The sequence below is a fragment of the Rhinoderma darwinii genome, chromosome 3 (assembly GCF_050947455.1).
Source record: "Rhinoderma darwinii isolate aRhiDar2 chromosome 3, aRhiDar2.hap1, whole genome shotgun sequence".
Taxonomy (NCBI): Eukaryota; Metazoa; Chordata; class Amphibia; order Anura; family Rhinodermatidae; genus Rhinoderma; species Rhinoderma darwinii.
Genome location: NC_134689.1, coordinates 111,894,500 through 111,917,757, shown reverse-complemented (window position 1 = coordinate 111,917,757; position 23,258 = coordinate 111,894,500). Strand labels below are relative to the sequence as shown.

General features: G+C 45.5%; 1 protein-coding gene and 1 long non-coding RNA gene across 2 annotated transcripts in view; one reads left to right on the top strand and one right to left on the bottom strand.

Moving 5' to 3' along the window:
• RAD50 (RAD50 double strand break repair protein) overlaps positions 1-5,405 on the bottom strand; it is a 191,899-nt gene extending 186,494 nt beyond the window's left edge. The window contains exons 1-2 of the mRNA XM_075856559.1: positions 5,256-5,405; positions 1,856-2,017 (exon numbers count right to left, since the gene is read on the bottom strand). Of these exons, the coding sequence (XP_075712674.1) occupies positions 1,856-1,984 (129 nt within the window). The 5' untranslated portion in view covers positions 1,985-2,017; positions 5,256-5,405. The remainder of the gene's footprint in view (positions 1-1,855; positions 2,018-5,255) is intronic.
• On the top strand, positions 5,243-22,673 carry LOC142749038 (uncharacterized). The gene is made up of 3 exons (XR_012882358.1): positions 5,243-5,328; positions 14,217-14,334; positions 22,181-22,673. It is a non-coding gene; the product is annotated as an uncharacterized LOC142749038 (long non-coding RNA).
• The last annotated feature ends 585 nt before the right edge of the window (positions 22,674-23,258 follow it).

Sequence of the window (23,258 nt, the reverse complement as noted above, 5' to 3'; positions counted from 1 at the left end):
ATTTACCAAATATCAGCATTGCTATGAGTATGAATCACAGCCACCCACCTGCAAGTGCGAGATTAGTCGCGGGAATGTGGCGGAAATACTTCCCACTAACAACATACAATTATGTCGCCAATGGAATAAGGAAGGCTCAATGTAGCAGGTTCTGCAAAGAGTACTTGGTACTACCCATGCCAATTAAACTGGTTAAATGTAATTGGTAACTCTTTCACACAGCAGTATTCTGGCGAGTATTCTGCATCAGTAAAAGTATAATGAAAAGATTTGTAACTCTTCCGTATGTTGAACCCACTCCTGGTTTTGGCTTTCAAATACTAATGCAAAATACGGACCTAAACAACGGCAGTGTTTAGGCTGGGTTCCTACGTAGCGTAAAAGCTGCGGAATTTACGCAACGGAATTATGTGCGGAAATTCTGCAGCATTTTCAGTAGCAGCAAAGTGGATGAGATTTAGTAAATCTCATGCCCACGCTGCAGGAAAAAAAAGCTGCATTTTTCGTTGATTTTCTGTTGCAGGTTTTTCCTATTGAATTCAATGGGGATGCAAAACCCACAACCGAAGCCAAGTGTTGCGACTTTTGAGGCGTAATCGTAGTGATTACGCCGCAAAAATCGCAACTCCAGGAACAAAAACCTATCATAACTTACCCAGAACGCTCTCTTTCTTCCTGCAGTCCGGCCTCTTGGGATGATGTTTCATCCCATGTGGCCGCTGCAGCCAATCACAGGCTGCAGCGTCCCATGGCCTGTAACGTCATCGTAGGAGGCCGGAGCAGACGTCAAAGGAGGGAGGTGGTAAGTATAAGCGCTTTTTTACGCAGCGGAAATTCCGTCCGAAAAACAGTACCACAATATGGTGCGATTTTTCGGACGGAAGGTGCTGCGAGTTCCAGGTCAGATATGTTGCGTGATTTTTACCCAACGTATCCGACCTGTGGGAACCCGGCCTTAGGCTCTGTAACCATCTGCATCATTGCTACTGTATATTACATAACATGCAAAAACGGTCGACCCTTGCCAACAAAGATCGGCATTTCCTCCATCTTAATAACACAGCACTGAACATGGTCTCCAAGGGCACTCACAAGCACTCAGTAGGAATTCATTTGCTTTTTAAAAATAAATAAAAACAAACAATAAAAAAATTGCAAAAGGTCAACAGCCAATAAACGTGACATACACATGTACACTAAACCCTAGTGGCGGCAGTAAAAGGAATTATCCTGTCCTTTTATATTACAGACAACCTAATGACTAAGGCTACTTTTAAATGTAGCATAGATTTTCTGGTACAGATTTTGCTGTAAATCTGCGATAAAATCTGCATGTGTTAAATAAGGATTTGTCGCAAGTGAACCCCAGGGCAAAAATTCTGCAACAGATCTGTAACAACGCATTTGAGAAATAAGATTTCTAAATCTGCAGCATGCTATAAGGGCCTGTTCACATCACCGTTCGCTTTCCGTTCCGGGGTTCTGTCTGAGGTTTCCGTCGACTCCGCTATTGATTCCGTCGGAAAACCGGAAACCTTCCGGAATGGTGACGAACGGAAACCATTAGCGATGTTTCCATCACCATTGAGATCAATGGTGACTGAAACGGAAGCTGTGGTTTCACTTTCACTTTCCGTTGCGGGGTTCACCCGACGGAAACCTCTGATGGAACCCCGGAACGGAAAGCGAACAGTGATGTGAACAGGCCCTAAGAAACGCACAGACTTTTTTTTCTGTGTTATTGGGGGTCTTAAAAAGCATGTTCATTAGCATTGTACTGTACTTTGGCTTACATATATATATATATATATATGAATATAGTATCGAATATGCTGTTCAGAGAAGACAAACTCACAGTTTTTCCAGCTCCATTTGGTCCTACTAAAATTGTCAGCGGAGTGAAGAACGTTATCACTTGTTTATCTTTATCTTCCACCCCGAAACTCCTCACACCCAGAATGCTCATTTTCTCTATTTTAGACATCTTGATGAAAATGACTTTACACCCTTTAAAGTCCTGGAAAAAAGAAATTCAGAACTGTATTTACTGTAGACTGCATTATACATTCCACCCATATGTATAACTACATTACAATTGGAAACACAAATAAAAGTCTCATGCAACCTAAATTGTGGGTAAGAAATAGGTCACGCTGACATCTTAAAAGCAATTTACAAGCTAACTACGCTGCCACTTCTTAGCCAATACAAGTAATTGTGAAACACCAGTAGGGTATGTTCACACAGGGCAGATACAGGGAACCTGGGATCATCCGTCCGTATATTCACACCAAATGGTGTGCGCATATTGGCGTATTCCTAGGTTGCCTCATCTGATTACTTTATTTTCGCTGCAGCGTGTGATTGTCTACATCGGTCACATGTGATAAAACGTCATCCCGGGAAGCAGTCCAGGCACACACAGGTCGGAATAGCAGGGGCCCGTTTCCCTGGAAGTGCCATCATTGGTGGGTATTGTCTTTTTTAAGAATCTCGCTGAATTTTCTACCAATTCACATCAAATTCTGAAACAATTGCCATTTACTGCAGAACTTTACTTCCCGGTTTGCTTAAATAAGAAATATTTCCAAAAAATCTGCAGTGAACCCGCAGCATAAATTGACATGATGCGGAATTAATTTGCATCGCAAGTCAATTTATGAACGTTTTCTCAGCAGATTTTTTACCTAGCGTGTGGATGAGATGTCTTCAAATCTCATCCACTTCGTCTACACTGTAATTCGCTGCAGATTCTCCATCCACAAATCCAAATGAGAAATCTGCTAAGTGTGAACATAGCCGAAAACAAAACGTATTCAGAGTGAAGTTGATATTATATTGCATACTATGTGATTGAATGAATCGAGTTGTTATCCTTTATACCAGAAGGCTGGTTATATACGCTACAATTTCCCCTCCATGAAGGTATGATCCCATGGAAAGATAGTCTCAGCAGGAGGCCACAGCCCTACCTCATCATAATAAAAAAAAAATGCTAGAACTGCTTCTATGAAAACCTGAATTGCGTTTAAAAGCCCATTGCGTTGTTCAATGTGGTTCTCTGTCCTGCAATTTTGGAGTAAAAAGGGATAACTGTGAGAAAACCACAAGGCATGCTGTTCAGTAGGGGTACGGTGTTCTGTGGCCCTCCTAGAAATTTGGGGAATCCATGAACATGTTAAAACAGTTATGTAACTCTATGGATCTATATTGCAATACCATGTGATATGCAATGCTGCAGATAGTACTACCCTGGCACAGTACAATTCTACTTCTTCTGTCCCTTTAATACGGCATTTGACAAAAAACAATCAGGGTATGTTCACACACAAACTCAAACGTCTGAGAATACGGAGCTGTTTTCAAGGGAAAACAGCTCCTGATCTTCAGACGTTTTTTAAGCCACTCGCGTTTTTCATGGCCATTTTTGGAGCTGTTTTCTATAGAGTCAATGAAACACAGCTCCAAAAATGTCCAAAGAAGTGACCTGCACTTCTTTTTCGCGGCCGTTTTTATACGCAGCCGTTTTTCAAAACGGCCGCGTAAAAAAGCCAGCCCGTTGGAACAGAACGACGTTTTTCACATTGAAATCAATGGGCAGACGTTTGAAGGCGTAGTTTCCGATTTTTTGGGCGTTTTTCAGGCGTTTACAGCCCAAAAAATGGCCGTGTGAACATACCCTAACCCTTATTCTGAATTCAAGAACCAATTTTAAGGAATCTCCGTTCCAGTTCTGTGGAGTATGAATTGGGAATACATCACTAATGTTATCCTATGGAGTGTTCTGTACCTTCGTGTGACACCATATTTTCACACGGAGGTCCATGTTATATGACAAAAACTGATGACATTCTGTAGATGCTGCATAGACACCAATGTCACATGACAGTTCTATGTATACGGATCAGTAAGAAACCTCTGTACGGACACAGTAGGAGTACTGGTTTTCTGTCAAAGGGTTATTCCCATTATAGAAAGTGATGGCATATTTACTAGGCGCCATTCATTACAGCAACGGCTGCTGCGTATGAGAGAGCGATTTACAGAGTCTTAGCGCCTGCTTCTCTTAGTTACGTTCCCGAGCAATCCAAATTATCCGATGAAGGCCTAATTTGGCTGAAAACGTTCATATAAGTGAATTGCATAATAAAGATTACGAATTATTTCACCAAATACTTGAGTGCCGAGTTCTTATATTTATATTATTAAGGAGTGGAGTCCTACTCGAGCACCACCTAACATCGGAGTACCGGACATTTCATATATAGGATATGCGATCACTTTCTGATGTGTGGGTCATCCATCCTGAGATTGAAGGGGCCACATCCCTTCCAAAACGATTCCCTGTACAGGAAATTGCTGCACGGCCCCATCATTCTCAGGATCGTTGGGGGTCTCGGATGTGGGCCCCCACCTATCAGAAAGTGGTTGCATAACCCTTTATACTTTAGGTGCATCAATAATCATTTAATGTACAGTAGAATTTCTTCATGACTTCCATGCAAACAAAGGAGAGGTTTATACTAGTCACTAAAGACAGAGTTTTACTGGAAGCTCCACATTCCGTATCTCAAAGAGGTTCTGCAGGAGTTGCAATGTTAATTATAAGATATGGCCCAGCTGAAGTGGGAAGTCACTGAGGTTCTACATCACAGTATGTTGCCCGATCGCACAATACATTGCCTCATAGCTGCTGCTTATCCTTGACACCATATCCTATGAGAAATACCTCAGTTCCTGCAGAACCTCTTCGCAGTGCCTGACACGTAATGTACGTGCCTCTTTCCAAACATTTACTGATATTGGGGGTGTTTTTAAACAACATTGGGCATCAAAAAATGGAACTGCCTAATACCAAATTCTCTGTCGCCTGCCACTGGTATCCCTTATTCCTGTGCAATGACTAGTCCGCAGCCATTAAACACCTTGGTTCACATATCGATGATGCCAGTGACAATGGTGGAGGGAGAATACTGTATGTTTACAAGGCTCTGTTCACACGTGTTATGTCTATCACGTGAAGTCTTACAAAGTTCCTGGGGTTGTTCTTTTAAATCACCCCAAATCCCTGGCAGCTTCTCGTCGAGGTTCTGTATGTATATAAGTGTATAGATAGATATAGTGTACACCCCCTATATTCACAATTCGCATCCTGAACTATAAGCATCGGATTCAGCTTTCCCGCCACTTCCTGTCACACTGGGCCTCACAACACACGTGTGGCGGGTGACAGGAAGGACGGGCTATAAGCGTACCTTACACCACACGGGCTAGTTTACCCGCCCGTTATCTGCCGCTGTGCGACACTCCTGTACCGAGTTCTGCCCGGTAATGTTCAGTTCTCCCGTGGTTACTTCCCTGTTCTCCAGCCCGCCTCTTCTCTGTCAGCCAATGGTAGCGCTTGTACGGGCAGCAGCAAAGGTTGTGTGACTCCTACTGCCGCCAGTCCGTTTAGCGGGCACTAATGTTCCTGCACAATGATAGAACTGCGTGCCATGGATAACATGGTTAAAGATGGACTATGGTGATACATACTATAAGCACTTACGTTTTAGTGGATGGCTACTTGCACATTTGTGATAGGAAACGTTTTCCGCTACATCATCGCCCTTAATTAGGGTATGTGCACACACACTAATTACGTCCGTAAGTGACGGACGTATTTCGGCCTCAAGCACCGGACCGAACACAGTGCAGGGAGCCGGGCTCCTAGCGTCATAGTTATGTACGATGCTAGGAGTCCCTGCCTCGCTTCAGGACAACTGTCCCGTACTGAAAACATGATTACAGTACGGGACAGTTGTCCTGCAGCGAGGCAGGGACTCCTAGCATCGTACATAAGTATGATGCTAGGAGCCCGGCTCCCTGCAGTGTGTTCGGTCCGGTACTTGCGGCCGAAATACGACCGTCAATTACGGACGTAATTAGTGTGTGTGCACATACCCTAAGGGTATGTTCACACGGCGGGGGTCCGTAACGGCTGAAATTACGGGGATGTTTCAGCCTGAAAACATCCCCGTAATTTCAGCCGTACCGGCATGTGCAGGCGCTTGAACGCCGCGTCAATTACGGGCGTAATTAGCGCTGCTATTCATTGGAGTCAATGAATAGCGGCTCCAATTACGGCCAAAGAAGTGACAGGTCACTTCTTCTACGCGGGCGTCTATTTACGCGCCGTCATTTGACAGCGGCGCGTAAATACACGCCTCGTGTGAACAGACAAACGTCTGCCCATTGCTTTCAATGGGCAGATGTTTGTCAGCGCTATTGAGGCGCTATTTTCAGACGTAATTCGGGGCAAAAACGCCCGAATTACGTCCGTAAATAGGCCGTGTGAACATACCCTTAAGGGTATGTTCACACGGCCTATTTACGGACGTAATTCGGGCGTTTTTGCCCCGAATTACGTCTGAAAATAGCGCTGACAAACATCTGCCCATTGAAAGCAATGGGCAGACGTTTGTCTGTTCACACGAGGCGTATATTTATGCGCCGCTGTCAAATGACGGCGCGTAAATAGACGCCCGCGTCAAAGAAGTGGCCTGTCACTTCTTTGGCCGTAATTGGAGCCGTTATTCATTGACTCCAATGAATAGCAGCGCTAATTACGGCCGTAATGGACGCAGCGTTCAAGCGCCTGCACATGCCGGTACGGCTGAAATTACGGGGATGTTTTCAGGCTGAAACATCCCCGTAATTTCAGCCGTAACGGACGCCCTCGTGTGAACATACCCTAATACATTTTTAACGTTCAGCTAATAAGAAATGGAGACAGTGTATAGAAAAGGGATCAGTTACACCTACAGAGGATGGGTTCACACGTTGAGCTTATGTTGCGTTTTTTTTTTTTAAATCAGATAATTTTTATTAAAGTTTCAAAAGTATACAGTACAAAACACTACAGACAAACCCTTTCCCTAACTTATGTTGCGTTTTTAGCATGAGGTTTTGTATGCTCCTGTATCAGTGTCTGTTAGTAGCAATAACCTGCTGTATATAGCTTAGCGACCGTGGCGTCTAACTTCGTTAAAAAGTGGAATAGCCCCCTGCGACACTTTCGCGGGTTGTCATGGCAGGTCTGCCATCTTTGTGCTTTTATTAAGTCCTATATAACCAATTGTACCCAAAGAGGGCTGAAAAATATTATCTCTGAATGTAGTTATATAGTGTGTTACATCATAATATTTAGACAACCCCATTAGTCATCTATATTACTTAGGGCCTGTTCACATCAGCGTTGGCTTTCTGTTCGAGGTTTCCGTCTGAGGTTTCCGTCGGGTGAACCCCGCAACGGAAAGTCAAACTGAAACCACAGCTTCCGTTTCCGTCACCATTGATATCAATGGTGACGGAAACATTGCTAATGGTTTCCGTTCGTCACCATCCCGGCAGGTCTCCGTTGAAATTCCAATGGAATCAATAGCGTAGTCGACTGCAAGCAATCATATTCCAAACTATTACAATATAATGTTATATTACCCGTATGGTGAACGCTGTATAAAAATAAAATTAGAAACGCCAGCATTGCTGTTTTTTAGTCACCTTAGCTCCCCAAGAAAAGAATGGAATAAAAAGTGATTAAAAAGTCAAATATACCCAGAATGATAACGATAAAAACTACAGCTAGTTTTTTCTTTGAAAAAGTGGTAAAACATAAAAAAGCCTATATAAATATGGTATCTACGTAATTGTATCAACTCGTACATTAAAGAGGCTCTGTCACCACATTATAAGTGGCCTATCTTGTACATAATGTGATCGGCGCTGTAATGTAGATAACAGCAGTGTTTTTTATTTAGAAAAATGATCAATTTTCACCAAGTTATGAGCGATTTTAGATTTATGCTAATGACTTTCTTAATAGACAACTGGGCGTGTTTTTACTTTTGACCAAGTGGGCGTTGTGGAGAGAAGTGTATGACGCTGATCAATCAGCATCATACACTTCTCTCCATTCATGTAATCAGCACATCGTGATCGTGCTGTCACATACTCACACATTAACGTTACCGAAGTGTCTTGAGAGTTAATAGACATCCCTTCCAGCGATGGTCGAAATTGATCGTTTTTCTAAATAAAAAACACTGCTGTAATCTACATTACAGCGCCAATCATATTATGTAGAACAGGGCTCTCAAACTCGGCCGGGTAAGTGGGCCACATATAGAAAAAATGTGAAGTTGATGGGCCGCATTACTTTCAAAGTTGATATAATACAAAATTATTGTTAATCAATTAGTTATTTGATCTACTATAACACTATATTTCTATAATAACAATACTACATTACTATACTAATACCGCTAGGTTTAAAATTTGAGATATTTCTCCACGTGCTTATTTCAACAATCCAGTTTTCTAGTTTAAGTGTCGCTAAATGCAGTACGGCGGCTCAGTTAGCAGCGTTTGGCAGACACACGTCAAGATTGGACAGCGCCTTTTTAGATAGTGCCACAGTGCCCTCGGTGGATTCTGCCGCAGTGCCCTCTGTGGATGCTGCCGCAGTGCCCTCTGTGGATGCTGCCGCAGTGCCCTCTGTGGATGCTGCCGCAGTGCCCTCTGTGGATGCTGCCGCAGTGCCCTCTGTGGATGCTGCCGCAGTGCCCTCTGTGGATGCTGCCGCAGTGCCCTCTGTGGATGCTGCCGCAGTGCCCTCTGTGGATGCTGCCGCAGAGTCCTCTGTAGATGCTGCCACTGATCCCTCTGCAGATAATGCCACAGTGCCCTCTGTAGATAATGCAACACACCCCTAGATAATGCCACAGTGCACTCTGTAGATAATGCCACAGTGCCCTCTGTAGATAATGCCACAGTGTCCTCTGTACATACTGCCACAGTGCCCTCTGTACATACTGCCACAGTGCCCTCTGTAGATGCTGCCACAGTGCCCTCTGTAGATGCTGCCACAGTGCCCTCTGTAGATGCTGCCACAGTGTCCTCTGTACATGCTGCCGCAGTGTCCTCTGTAGATGCTGCCGCAGTGCCCTCTGTAGATGCTGCCGCAGTGTCCTCTGTAGATGCTGCCGCAGTGTCCTCTGTAGATGCTGCCGCAGTGCCCTCTGTAGATGCTGCCGCAGTGCCCTCTGTAGATGCTGTCGCAGTGCCCTCCGTAGATGCTGCCACAGTGCCCTCCGTAGATGCCACCACAGTGTCTTCCGTAGATGCTGCCACAGTGCCCTCCGCAAATGCTGCCACAGTGCCCTTCGCAGATGCTGCCACAGTGCCCTCCGCAGATGCTGCCACAGTGATGTCAGGGGCTTGCCCAGAGCTGGAGTCCCGGAGCAGAGCCACTTCTAGCACTCTGCCTGGGATTCCAGCTCTGCTCCTGACATCACTGTCCATATATGGACAGAGATGTCAGGGGCAACCCCAGAGCTGGAGTCCCGGGCAGAGCGCTAGTAGGCTCTTCCTGGGACTCCAGCTGTGCTCCTGACATCACTGGGACTCCTACTCTGGGGAAGCCCCTAACATCATTGTCGATGTATGGACAGCGATGTCAGAGGCTCCCCAGAGCAAAGCCTATACTAGCGCTCTGCCAGGGACTCTGGCTTTGGAGAAGTCCCAGACATCGTGTGTCCAAACATGGACACCGATGTCAGGGAATTCCACAGAGTCCCGTAGCAGAGCCTGTGCTAGCGCTCTGCACAGGACTCCGCTCTGGGGAAGACCCGGACACACTCTCCATATATGGACAGCGATGTCAGGGAATTCCAGAGTCTCAGAGCAGAGCCGATACTAGCGGTTCTGCGTCCCACGGGCCACAGATGACAGCCCCAGGGGCCGCATACGGCCCATGGGCCGCGTGGTTGAGACCACTGATGTAGAAGATAGGGCACTTAAAATGTGGTGACAGAGACTCTTTAACCCCTTACCTCACCAGGACGTACCGGCACGTCCTGTATTGTAGTGCTTTAAGGTACCGGTGCGTCCTGGGTAAAAACTGTCACCCTGTCAAAGGACAAGGTGACAGAACTGTGCCGTCAACTGTTTATGACAGTTGATCGGCACAGTAAGATGGCAGGGGACCAAGCACAGCGGTCTCCTGCCGGCGATCGCTATGATTGGTCAGTCAAAGCAGACTGACCAATCACAGCTCCATGACGTGGTGTATATGATGGCGCTGGCTCAGAAGCTGAGCCAGCGCTATCACCACCGGTAATCAGCTGTCTGACACCCCTCTGCAACGGCCAGGACCAGAGCTAGGCTCCGATCCGGCCGATTAACTCCTTCGATGCATCGATCAACGCGATCGATGCATCAAAGTGTGTTGTAGCCTGTCGGCAACCACGATGGTTGCCGCGGGTGTCAGCTGTTTGTCACAGCTGACATCGTGCTCTAACGGCCAGGACCGGAGCTAGGCTCCGATCCGGCCGATTAACCCCTTAGATGCAGCGATAGCTGCATCTAAGGGATTAGGTCGCGCCCTATGGTTGCTAATGACAACCATCGGCACCCGCGGGTGTTCCGATGGTTGTTATGGCAACCGTAGCCTAACAATCGCTTCCTAGTACGGAAGCCTATTAGGTCCCGCCGGGAGGCAAAGCCTAATAGGCTTGCTGTCAGTGAATAGCTGACAGCTCTAATACACTGCACTATGTAGGTAGTGAAGTGTATTAGAATAGCCATCAGGGCTTCATGCCTTCAAGTTCCCTAGTGGGACACAAAAAAAGTAAAAAAAAGTTAATAAAAATGTTGTCAAAAAGTAAAAAAAAAATAAGTTTCATGTTAAAAAACACTATAACAGCCTTTTTTTTCCTATAATAAGACTTTTATTATAGGAAAAACCAAAAAACATTAAAAAAGTACACATATGTGGTATCACCGCGTCCGTAACGACCCAAACTATAAAAATATCAGGCTATTTTACCCGCACGGTGAACACCGTAAAAAAAATAATTAAAAAACTATTCCAATATCGCTGTTTGTTAGTCACTACCCCTCGCAAAACATAATAAAAAAAGGGATCTAAAAGTTGCATGTTCCCCAAAATTATACCATTAAAAACTGCAGCACGTCCCGCAAAAAACAAGCCATCCCACAGCTTTTTTGACGGAAAAATAAAAAAGTTATGGCTCTCAGAATATGGTGACACCAAAAATAAATTATTTGAAACAAAAGTGATATTATCGTGCAGACGCTGCAAAGCATAAGAGAAACTATATACATATGGTATCGCCGTAATCGTACCGACCCGCAGAATAACGTAAAGTTGTCATTCATAGCGCATGGCGAACTCCGTAAAAAAAATAATAATAAAAAACATCAGAATTGCAGGTTTTTGGTCACCTTGCTTGCCAAAAAAAATGAAATAGAAAGTGATCAAAAAATCGCATGTACCCCAAAATGGTACCAATGAAATCTACAGATCGTCCCGCAACAAATAAGCCCTCACCCAGCTCCGGTGAAGAAAAAATAAAGACGTTCTGGCTCTCAGAATATGGCGATGCAAAATGTGCAGAGTGTCCAAAAGCGGATAAGATCTGGCACCATTTATAAGTGCGACACTGGCCACACATCTGTGGATAATTATTTATTTATCCAATTATTATACCCTCTTATTATACCCTGATGTACTCCGCACAGCTTACATATCCCCCCCCCCGCATTATAAACTGAAATACCAGCAAAACGCCAAACCAAACTATTACTAAGCAAAATCTGCGCTCCAAATGCAAAATGGCGCTACCTCCCTTCTGAGCCCAGCAGCGTGCCCAAACAGCAGTTTACGTCCACATATATGGCATCGCCATACCCGGGAGAACCTGCCTAACAGTTTGAGGTATTTGTTTTCAGTGGCACAAACTGGGCACAAAATATTGTGCACTAAAATGGCACATACCTGTGGAAATTTGCAATTTTCACTTTGCACCATCCACTGAGCGTTAATTTCTAATAGAAAAAAAAAACCTGTGTGGTCAAAATGCTCACTACACCCCTTAATAAAATGCCTTCAGGGGTGTAGTTTCCAAAATTAGGGTCATTACTTGGGGGTTTGTTTTACTATTTGACCCCAGAGCCCTGCCATTGTGGGCTAATGCTGCGAAAATCACCAAAATAGGTCTCAGATGCGCCTTTCACTCCTAAGCCCTGTCATATGTCCAGGCAAATGATAAATGCCTTGAGGGGTGTAGTTTACAAAATGGGGTCACTTCTCATGGTTTTACACTCTACTCTGGTACCTAAGGGAGCTCTGCAAATGCGACATGGCGCCCATACACCAGTCCAGCAAAATCTGCGCTCTAAAAGCCACATGGCACTGCTTTCATTTTGAGCTCTGCCATGTGCCCAAACAGCAGTTTCGGGCCACACATGGGGTATTGCCGTACTCGGGAGAAATTGGGTAACAAATTATGTGTTGTTTTTTCTCCTATTACCCCTTGTGGAAAAAAAAATTGGGTGCAAAACTACATATTTTTGGGAAAAAAAATATATTTTTATCTTCACTGCCTCATTCTAATACAATCTATGAAACACCTGTGGTATCAAAATGCTCAGTACACTCCTAGATGATTACCCTGAGGGGTAACGTTTCCAAAATGGAGTCACTTCTCAGGGATTTCTACTGTACAGGTACCTCACGGGCTCTGCAAATGCGACATAGCGCCCAAAAAACAATCAACCAAAATCTACATGCCAAGTAGCACTCCTGCCATTCTGAGCCCTGCGGTGTATCCAAGCAGCAGTTTATGACCACATATGGGGTATTGCCGTACTCGGGAGAAATTGCTTTACAATTGTTGGGGCGCTTTTTCTCCTTTATTCCTTGTGAAAATGAACAAAATTCAACATTTTAGTGGAAAGAATGTAGATTTTCATTTTCACTGCATAATCCCAATAATTCAGCAAAAAAACTGTGGTGTCAAAATGCTCACTATACCGCTAGATAAATTCCACGAGGGGTATAGTTTCCCAAATGGGGTCACTTTTGCCGGGTTTGCACTATTTTGGCCCCTCAGTGACTTTGCAAATGTAACATGGGGCCGCAAACCATTCCAGCAAAACTTGAGCTCCAAAAGTCAAATTGCGCTCCGTCCGTTCTAAGCCCCGCCGTGTGTCCAAACAGCAGTTTATTACCACATATGGGGTATTGCTGTGCTCAGAAGAGTTTGTTTTACAAATATTGGGGTGTTTTTTCTCCTTTATCTATTGCAAAAATGAAAAAATCTGAGCTAAAACGACATTTTATTAGAAAAAATTTAGATTTTCAATTTCACGGCATATTTCCCATAAATTGAGCAAAAACTGTACCTATACCCCTAGAAAAATTCCTTGAGGGGTGTAGTTTCCAAAATGGGGTCACTTTTGGGGAGTTTCCACTGTTATGGTCCCTCCAGGGCTTTGCAAACACGACATGGCACCAAAAACCATTCCAGCAAAATCTGCGCTCAAAAATCCAAAGGGCCCTCGTTCCCTTCTGAGCCCGGCCGTGGGTCCAAACAGCAGTTTATTACCACATATGGGCTATTGCCGTAATCGGGAGACATTGCTTTACAAATGTTGGGGCGCTTTTTCTCCTTTATTCCTTGTAAAAACTAAAACATCGTATGTTTTTTCAGAAAAAAAGTAGATTTTCATTTTCACAGACCAGTTCCAATAAATTTAGCAAAAAACCTGTGGGCTAAAAATGCTAACTATACCTCTTGAAAAATTCTTTGAGGGGTGTAGTTTCCAAAATGGGGTCACTTTTGGGCGGTTTCCACTGTTTTGGCACCACAAGACCTCTTCAAACCTGATATGGTGCCTAAAATATATTCTAATAAAATAGAGGCCCCAAAATCCTCTAGGTGCTCCTGCCACAAGGAACTATGTATGAGGACGAGCGGTTGTTACTCCGATCGCTCATCCCCATACATTATTATCATGTTGTCAGCGCGTCTCCCTGTTTACACAGGGAGATGTTCTGTTGACAACGATAATATTTAACTTTTTTAAAACGATACTGTCATCAGATGATTGAGCGTTTGCTCGTTCATCTGCTGATCACTGTGCTGTTTACACAGGGCAATCATCGTCAACGAGCGTTATATGAACGCTTGTCTGCCCGATAATTGCCCAGTGTAAAACCCCCTTTAGACAAGTTCCTGTCACACAGGTATAATGTAGACGAATATAGTGCAGCCTCCCTGTCTGTATACTTGTGAGGGATCATTAGCATGTATATTGCTTGCAGAAACATTATTACCCTTACATAAGCTACATGTCAGTATATTTCGCAGAGAGTCTATGCAACAAGATGGCGCCTGCATCTGGGACAACGCCCATAGAGACACCGCCCTGGAATGCAAGAGGATGTGCAGATGAACGTCACAACTGAATATTACCAATGGGGCTTAAGTACGTCCCACATCAGAGAAAACTTGTAACTATTGTGTAATAATAAAGTGCAGTTGCATTTCCTACTTCACTGAGAGAGGAACCCTACCAACACTTCTCTGGCTGGTGTATTTCTTCTACGCATGCACTTAGTTTCAAATTTACAGAGGTGGTTATTCGGTGTGAAATCACAGAGAAAGGAACCCTGACAGTTGGCACCCAATGTGGGGCTACACTCGAGGGGATCTCGGAATCCGGACAACCGACGACGACAGGGTGAAGCGGACAACCCGGGACTGCCCACTAAAGGAGGCTGATCACCTCCGCAATAACATGGTAAATCAGTTGATTTTATAAATCTTCGTCTTATCTGTGTTAGTGGACGGTCTTGTGGGAGTCTGTAGAACCCTGCTTGACTGGCTGGATTAACACAGACGACAGGAGAGACATCCCCGCTGTGTGGTCACGAACCCGTAAGAAATTAGTCGCGCCCGACTAACCATCCTCTGGGTAATTAGGGACTAGATAGAAAACATAACCTGTCTTATACAGGGGCACGCGGGGTGTGTAGAACACTGATAAGTCGTGGGTAATATTATAATCTGTCTTATACAGGGGCACGCGGGTAAGACGTGTGATAAGTCGTGGGTAATATTTTGGCCAGACGACGGTGAACCGGTCACTAGAGGGTTGCAGACCAAAAGTTGTTATATAAATTACGTGAAGGATATAGAAGGTTAGAATGGATGGTTTACAGTCCATATTCAAATCATCAGGATCACCCGTACCTGGACGATCCTATTCGTATGATTTGGTAGGGCGAAGGGAAGGGAAACAGTATGTGAGGAAAACGAAGAAATTGATGGAAGTGTGCGGGATGCATAGGGGACGGCGGCTACAGGCCGGAGACTGGGCAAAAGGTATTCGAGAGAACAAAGGGAAGTTGGAAGATAGCAAGGAGGGATTTGCAGAAGACGTTAGGAATAAGAAAGGCTTTGTATTATTTTATATGTATTATAAACCACAGGACCCGCCACCGCCCTATAATGGCGACGGTCCCTCGTGTTGGGTGTGTCCTCATTGTGAGCAGCAAAACCCTCACTGCTGAGCAATGTGTTTCCTGTGGGAGAGGCCGCCCCTGATGAGGTCACGCCCGGCCCAACCCCTTCCGCACCCATGGACACGCCCAATACACCTGGAACTGCCGTTAGTACGTCACCGGAAGCCCCTACCCCCTGCGGTCATCTTACTGCTCCACAGGAAACTACCATAGAGACACCTTTACCACTATACCCAGTTCTTACATCGGAAGGTGCCTATTATGTCCCGAAAGATTTTGTGCCCCTTTTCACGGTTGTCCCAGCCATGACTGGGCGCTTCCCGTCCATAGACGAAATTCTTAATAGCCCGGCCTTTCAACGCGAAATGGAAAAGAGAAGGAGTCAGCTTGAACCGGATGAAGACACTGAATCCCAGCATGAGTTACATGCTGTGAAAGAGGAACGTACGTTCCTCCTCCCGGTCAGTCAGATCCCGGCACGTGTCAAATTTAACATACCGGAGTCCCCACCAGTGGAGGAGGGGGATACTTTCTCTGATGCGGGACACCCGTAGTACTGGGAACCGTTAATGGAAAGAACGGTGTGGCATACTGAAACTTTGTTGACGGCAGGAATGGGCGATATTGTCACCCAACAAGTGGATGCAATTGTCAACCCAGCCAATAGTAAGCTTCGCCATAAGGGAGGGGTGGCCGGAGCAATAGTACTTGCCGAAGGTGACAAAATCCAACGTGACAGCGATCTTATAGTTCAGGAACAGGGCCCACTTAGAGTGACAGGCCCAGGAAATCTCCCCTGCACCCTGATAGTACATGCAGTAGGCCCTGTGTATGAGGCCGAGAATCACGAGCACTGTGTTCAGCAGCTTCAGATAACTGTCCACAGGATTCAGGATTTCGCCAATCATAGAGGCCTTACAACCATAGCACTCCCAGCTATTAGTGCAGGCATTTTTGGTTTCCCACCTCAAGCATGCGCACAGGCAATTGTTCAGGCCATACGGCATAACACAGTAGTGCCGTCTCTGGAGGAAATCAGATTAATTAGCAATGATGATGTTACTGTCCAAGCACTGACGCAGGCCGTGCAGAACATGTCCAAGCAAGTTATCCCCACACCTTTACTTAAAGAGGCTCTGTCACCACATTATAAGTGCCCTATCTCCTACATAAGGAGATGGGCGCTATAATGTAGGTGACAGTAATGCTTTTTATTTAAAAAAACAATCTATTTTTACCACTTTATTAGCGATTTTGGTTTATGCTAATACGTCTCTTAATGCCCAAGTGGGCGTGTTTTTACTTTTGACCAAGTGGGCGTTGTACAGGGGAGTGTATGACGCTAACCAATCAGCGTCATGCACTCCTCTCCATTCATTTACACAGCAGCATCGCGTTCTTACTAGAACGCGATGTGCAGCCACATACACAGACATTAACGTTAATCAAGTGTCCTGATAATGAATATATATTACCGCCAGCCTGGACGTCATGTGTATTCAGAATCCTGACACTTCTGAATCTTTTCTGTGAGATTTCCAGAAAGGGAAATGAAATCTCGTTTACCTCGTAATCTCGCGAGATTACGCGTGGCTTGCTGGAATCTCACAGAAAAGATTCAGAAGTGTCAGGATTCTGAATACACATGACGTCCAGGCTGGAGGTCATGTATATTCATTATCAGGACACTTGATTAACGTTAATGTCTGTGTATGTGGCTGCACATCGTGTTCTAGTAAGAACGCGATGCGGCTGTGTAAATGAATGGAGAGGAGTGTATGACGCTGACTGGTCACTGATTGGTCAGCGTCATACACTCTGTACAACGCCCACTTGGTCGAAAGTAAAAACACGCCAACTTGGGCATTAAGAAACTCATTAGCATAAAGCTAAAAATCGCTAATAAAGTGGTTTAAAATAGATCGTTTTTCTAAATAAAAAGCATTACTGTCACCTACATTATAGCGCCGATCTCCTCATGTAGGAGATAGGGCACTTATAATGTGGTGACAGCCTCATTAAGGAGACGTTCCCCAAAGACCCGGATGAACTGCTACCAGGCCTACCCTGCCCACCGGTCTACCCACCCCCTCCTACAGTCTTACCTCTAGTTCCCATACCCACATCCACCATGGTACTCCCCGATGCGGAACTGCCTCGGGAGATCGGGATTACCACAGCCGCTTCCTCCGCCATCCCCGGATTTCCTCCAGTCCCTGACCCACCTACGACCACGACCATGCCCCAAGGTGATGCACCCAGCAAATATGTGGCCTTCAACCCGACGCAAGTGAACCAGATGGTGAGCCAACTCCCGGACCCGGACAATAATCCTATGCCGTTCTACAGGAGACTTAGACAAATTCAACAGACATACTCAGCAGCATGGAAGGATTTGCAACTCATCACTAGCATCAAGGCCGGGGACAGTTTCTGGCCCATAATCCAGTCTGCCTTAAATGATATACAAGTACCAAATCAGGAAACGTATGAATCAGGAGATGTGTTTTGCCGCCATATGCAAGGGTGGGCCAGGGATAGGTTAACGGAATCTTCCACGAGTATTTCAGACTGCACCCAAGACACTACGGAATCAGTGGAGAAGTTCTATGCCTGGATACAATCCCTTTTCCAAGACCAGGGGTTTAATGTTAAAGTCAAAATGCAACAGGTGTTATTAGTGACCGCCTTTGTTAATGGTCTCAAGGATCATATTAAGAAGAAGTTGATGGAGGGAAGGCCAGAATATGTTGAAATGGATCCCAGGAAGGTCCTGCTCATAACTAAAGCTATTGAAAAACAACCCGCCCCCACCCCGCAGGAGTCTTCAAAGGTAGCCTTGTGCCAGGATATCGATACAATTATGTATGCCGGACCAGCAGAGCGACGCCCCCCTCTCTACCCGCAACAGGCTTACCGTCGCCCCTCAACGACCTTACGAGCCCAGACCCATACAAGCGAGTCTTACAAGGAAATATCCTGACGCTCAGAGTCCCGGAAGGGCCAGTGAAGACCTCGTCTGTTATAGATGTGGGGAACCAGGACACTTCAGGCGAAACTGCAGAACTCGTCTGGACAATCGACCCGACCCATGACCTCAAGGCGATTACAGTAATCGCTCTCAAGAATGCCCCTACCGACCATAGGGTACCGGCAAGCCCGTGCCCACCATGGCCTCTGTTACTGCACAGTCTGGACCTATTTCTTCTGTTAGGATCCTGGTGGGAGGCCACTCTTTGCCTTTTCTCGTGGACACGGGTGCAGCCAGATCAGTCATAAGAACTAAGGATCTACCTGCTGACGGTTTCGTTTCTGAAGATTATATCTCCTGCGTTGGAGTAGACGGCAAGCCATCTTCTTCCAGGCTCACCTACCCCGTACCTGTTGGGGCCCAACAAAAGATTCTCTCCAGATTTGTGGTTTCCAATACCTGTCCTCTCAACCTGTTGGGAGCGGACTTGTTACAAAAACTTCACGCGATTATCCGCTACGAAGACTCTGGAATGTATCTTGATTTAGACACTCCTATGTCCCAGGAAGAGACCTGTCAGATCAGGGCTATCCCCTTGCTTCTACACCAACCCCCTCCCACCCCATTCCAGAATATTTCTACAATCAGATCCCCGATTCTTTGGGTTTCCACGGGCCCGGAAGATATAGGGAAATTACCCATTCCACCTGTTCAAGTGTTCCTCAAAGAAGGTGTGCAAATACCACGGCTACCACAATATCCTTTGAAGGCTACACAAGAAGCTTCCTTGGGAGCCCAGATTCAGGAACTGCTACGGAATGGCACCCTTATCCACTGCATATCTCCAGCCAATACCCCCCTCTTCCCTGTGAAGAAGAAAACTCCGAAAGCAGAACCCAATAAAATTTCGCATAGTCCAGGATCTGAGAGCAGTTAACGCTGCCACGGTACTAGAAACTCCAGTGGTCCCCAACCCGCATACTCTGCTGAGTAACATTCCGCCCGACTCTACATATGTCACGGTTATTGATTTAGCCAATGCTTTCTTCAGTGTCCCTCTACATCCTGATTGTCAGTATCTTTTTGCGTTCACCTACAGAGGGGCTCAGTACACTTGGACAGTTATGCCACAAGGAGCACAGAATTCACCCAATCACTTTTCTCAGGCTCTCTCCATGTGCCTGGATCCTTGGATACGAACACACCCTGAAGCCACACTCCTCCAATACGTGGATGACCTACTCCTTTGTTGTCCTGACAAACAGACAAGTCATCATTTCTCTCTACGCCTGCTCAAGTTTCTTGCAAAAATTAATTGTAAGGTTTCTCTAAAGAAGCTCCAGTGGTGTGCCACCAAATTTGTTTTCCTAGGACACTGCATTTCTCAGGGAGTAAAACACCTTACTGAAGACCGGAAGTTTGCTATTCGAGATATTCCCCTCCCAAGGGGAGTAAAACCACTCCAAGCGTTCCTGGGTATGGTCACCTACTGTAGACAGTGGATTCCCAATGCTTCTGCCCTTATGCAACCACTGTGTGATAAAGAAGCTCCAGTGGTGTGCCACCAAATTTGTTTTCCTAGGACACTGCATTTCTCAGGGAGTAAAACACCTTACTGAAGACCGGAAGTTTGCTATTCGAGATATTCCCCTCCCAAGGGGAGTAAAACCACTCCAAGCGTTCCTGGGTATGGTCACCTACTGTAGACAGTGGATTCCCAATGCTTCTGCCCTTATGCAACCACTGTGTGATGCCTTTAAGGATGTAATCTGGGATCCACATCTACCTGTAGAAGCCATGGATGCGGTACAAAGACTCAAAAGAACTCATTGACTCCGCGCCAGCCCTCGGCATCCCCGACTATCAACGACCGTTTTTCCTCTTCGTGTAAGAATACCACGGCCATGCATCTGGAGTGTTAACCCAACACCATGGAGGGAAACATTGTCCCATTGGATATTACTCTTGTAAACTGGACTCTGTCTCACAAGCGGCCCCTGTATGTCTTAAAGCTGTGCTGGCCGCCAAAAAATTGCTGGATAAAACGTCTGACATTCTTCTAGGACATTCAGTTACAATATTGGCTCCACATGATCTCAAAGCCATCATTGATCAAAGCCAACAAAAGCATCTCTCTTCACAACAGCATATGAGACTCCAATGTTCTCTTCTTCTCCCAGAAAATGTGACCTTACAGAGATGCACAATCCTGAATCCAGCCACACTGCTTCCTCTCTCTCTCGGGGGGATAATACAGATGGGTTTTCTTCCCACACCCCTAACCCCCCGCTCATGACGGATTATGATGATCCAGATGCCCACGAACACGACTGCCTCCAGGCGATGCACCATGAAACATCGCATTTGCCCACGGTGACTGAACAGATGATAGTCAATGCTGACCTTACCCTCTTCACTGATGGATCCAGATATGTGGATGAATGGGGGTCTTTCCACACTGGATATGCTGTGGTATCCCCTACCACGGTCATTACAGCCGGATCCCTTCCGCCGCACGTATCATCGCAAGAGGCGGAGCTGATAGCCCTAACTGAAGCCTGCAGACATGCAGAAGGACGAACCATCAATATCTATACTGACTCTAGATATGCATTCGGGGTGGCGCATGATTTTGGTCAGATATGGGCCATGCGGGGCTACAAGACAGCCACCAGATCTCCTATCAAGAATGCAGAGGCAGTGGAGAATTTACTGGAGGCCTTCCCCTGCAAGTGGCAGTAATCAAAGTTAAAGCACATGGGAAAACCCATATGGCAGAAGCCCAAGGAAATCAGTACGCGGATCAAGAGGCTAAGCAAGCAGCCGTAGGACCTCGAAAAGGAAGCAGGTGTGTACGTAAGGACGAGGGGCAAAAGGAAAGAAGAAGAACAGGAGAGGGAGAAAACGGATAATCCAGGAGTCAAGACCCTCCAGGAATTTTTGGAAGCCCCGACCCACGAGTAAGAAGAATGGCTCAGAACAGGGGCGATACAAATGTTGCAGGATGAACTCTGGAGAAAAGGAAACAGAATATGTCTACCCAGAGCGCTTTACCCATCTACAGTACAATGGGCCCTCGGAATAGTACACAGAGGGAAGAATCAGATGATTGCTGCCATAAACAAACTATACGTAGCACCCGGACTTTCCATACCAGTTAAGCAATACACCCAAAGCTGTGAAATCTGCAATACCTGCAATCCAGGAAGAACTGAACCCACTCCATAGAAACACTTGGCAAGACCATTGTACCCATTTCAAAGGATACAGATAGACCATATGCAATTACCAAAGAGTGGAAGGTATGAATATGTCCTGGTGGTGGTGGACATGTTCTCTGGATAGCCTGAAGCTTACCCAGTGTCCAACATGACAGCAAAAACCACGGTGAAACGACTGCTGACAGAGTTAGTCTGCAGATTCGGTATTTCTGACGTCATAGGAAGTGATCAGGGACCAGCATTTATTGCAGATGTGACCAGAGACATTTGGAAGATGGTGGGTGCAGATCTTGGACTACACACCCCATACCACCCTCAAAGCAGTGGCAAAGTGGAAAGGATGAATGGTGCTCTAAAAAGTAAAATTCTTAAAGTCACTAAAGAACTGTCCCTGCCATGGCCCGAAGTATTGCCCATTGCTTTGTACTCTGTCAGAAATACCCCCAAACAGCCAACATTACTCACCCCATATGAAGTCCTATTTGGGGGTCCTCCCAGAATGGGATGTTACGACACACAACAGCTTAGTCTAGGAAATGATAGCTTTGTTAATTTTGTCATTTCCCTCAGTAAAGAGTTGACAGTAACATGCTGCAGTGTTTTCTTCCATTTCAGACCCAGATTCCGTCCCAGGGGTGCACAAGCTACAACCAGGAGACTGTGTACTGGTGAAAAGTCACGTCAGAGGGGCCTTAGAAGCCAGATTCGAGGGTCCATACCAGGTCCTCCTGATCTCGCCCACTGCAGTTAAGCTGGAAGGAAGGCTGACATGGATCCACGCCTCACACTGCAAGAGAGTCCCTTCCAAAGAATGGCTATCACCATATACATCCTTATCCTTTTTCGTGTTATTGCACAGAGTGCTGAGGGGGGACATGTAGCAATCACCCAGACTGATGGGGTGACCACCTTTTGGTATAATTCTTCTAATACACATGTAGCTACATACCAGTTTGAACTTGAGTCTGTAACATCCTTCAAAAACGAACGTGGTTGTATCAAACAAACAAGCGGATATTGGAATGCTTATCACCTGTGTGATCAAAGCACTCAATATATATGTGTAACAGACAATTATTACGGCAATCATTGTACATACTGGGGGAGGTGGGCTGGAACACGGGGGGACCATTGAGGATATCGCCCACAGAGTGCCTTAGGAAAGAAAGACATTACTGGAAAGTCACTTCTAACTAGAATGACGCTATCAAGGAAAGCATGTGGTCTGTCAGGATTAGGCTTGATCCTCACCATAGAAAACCCTAGTAAAACAGACCAAGACACATACAGTGAAGGAAATAAGTATTTGATCCCTTGCTGATTTTGTAAGTTTGCCCACTGTCAAAGAGATGAACAGTCTAGAATTTTTAGGCTAGGTTAATTTTACCAGTGAGAGATGGATTATATAAAAATAAAAAAAACAGAAAATCACAGTCAAAATTATATATATTTATTTGCATTGTGCAGAGAGAAATAAGTATTTGATCCCTTTGCCAAACAAGACTTAATACTTGGGGGCAAAACCCTTGTTGGCAAGCACAGCAGTCAGACGTTTTTTTGTAGTTGATGATGAGGTTTGCACACATGTTAGATGGAATTTTGGCCCACTCCTCTTTGCAGATCATCTGTAAATCATTAAGATTTCGAGGCTGTCGCTTGGCAACTCGGATCTTCAGCTCCCTCCATAAGTTTT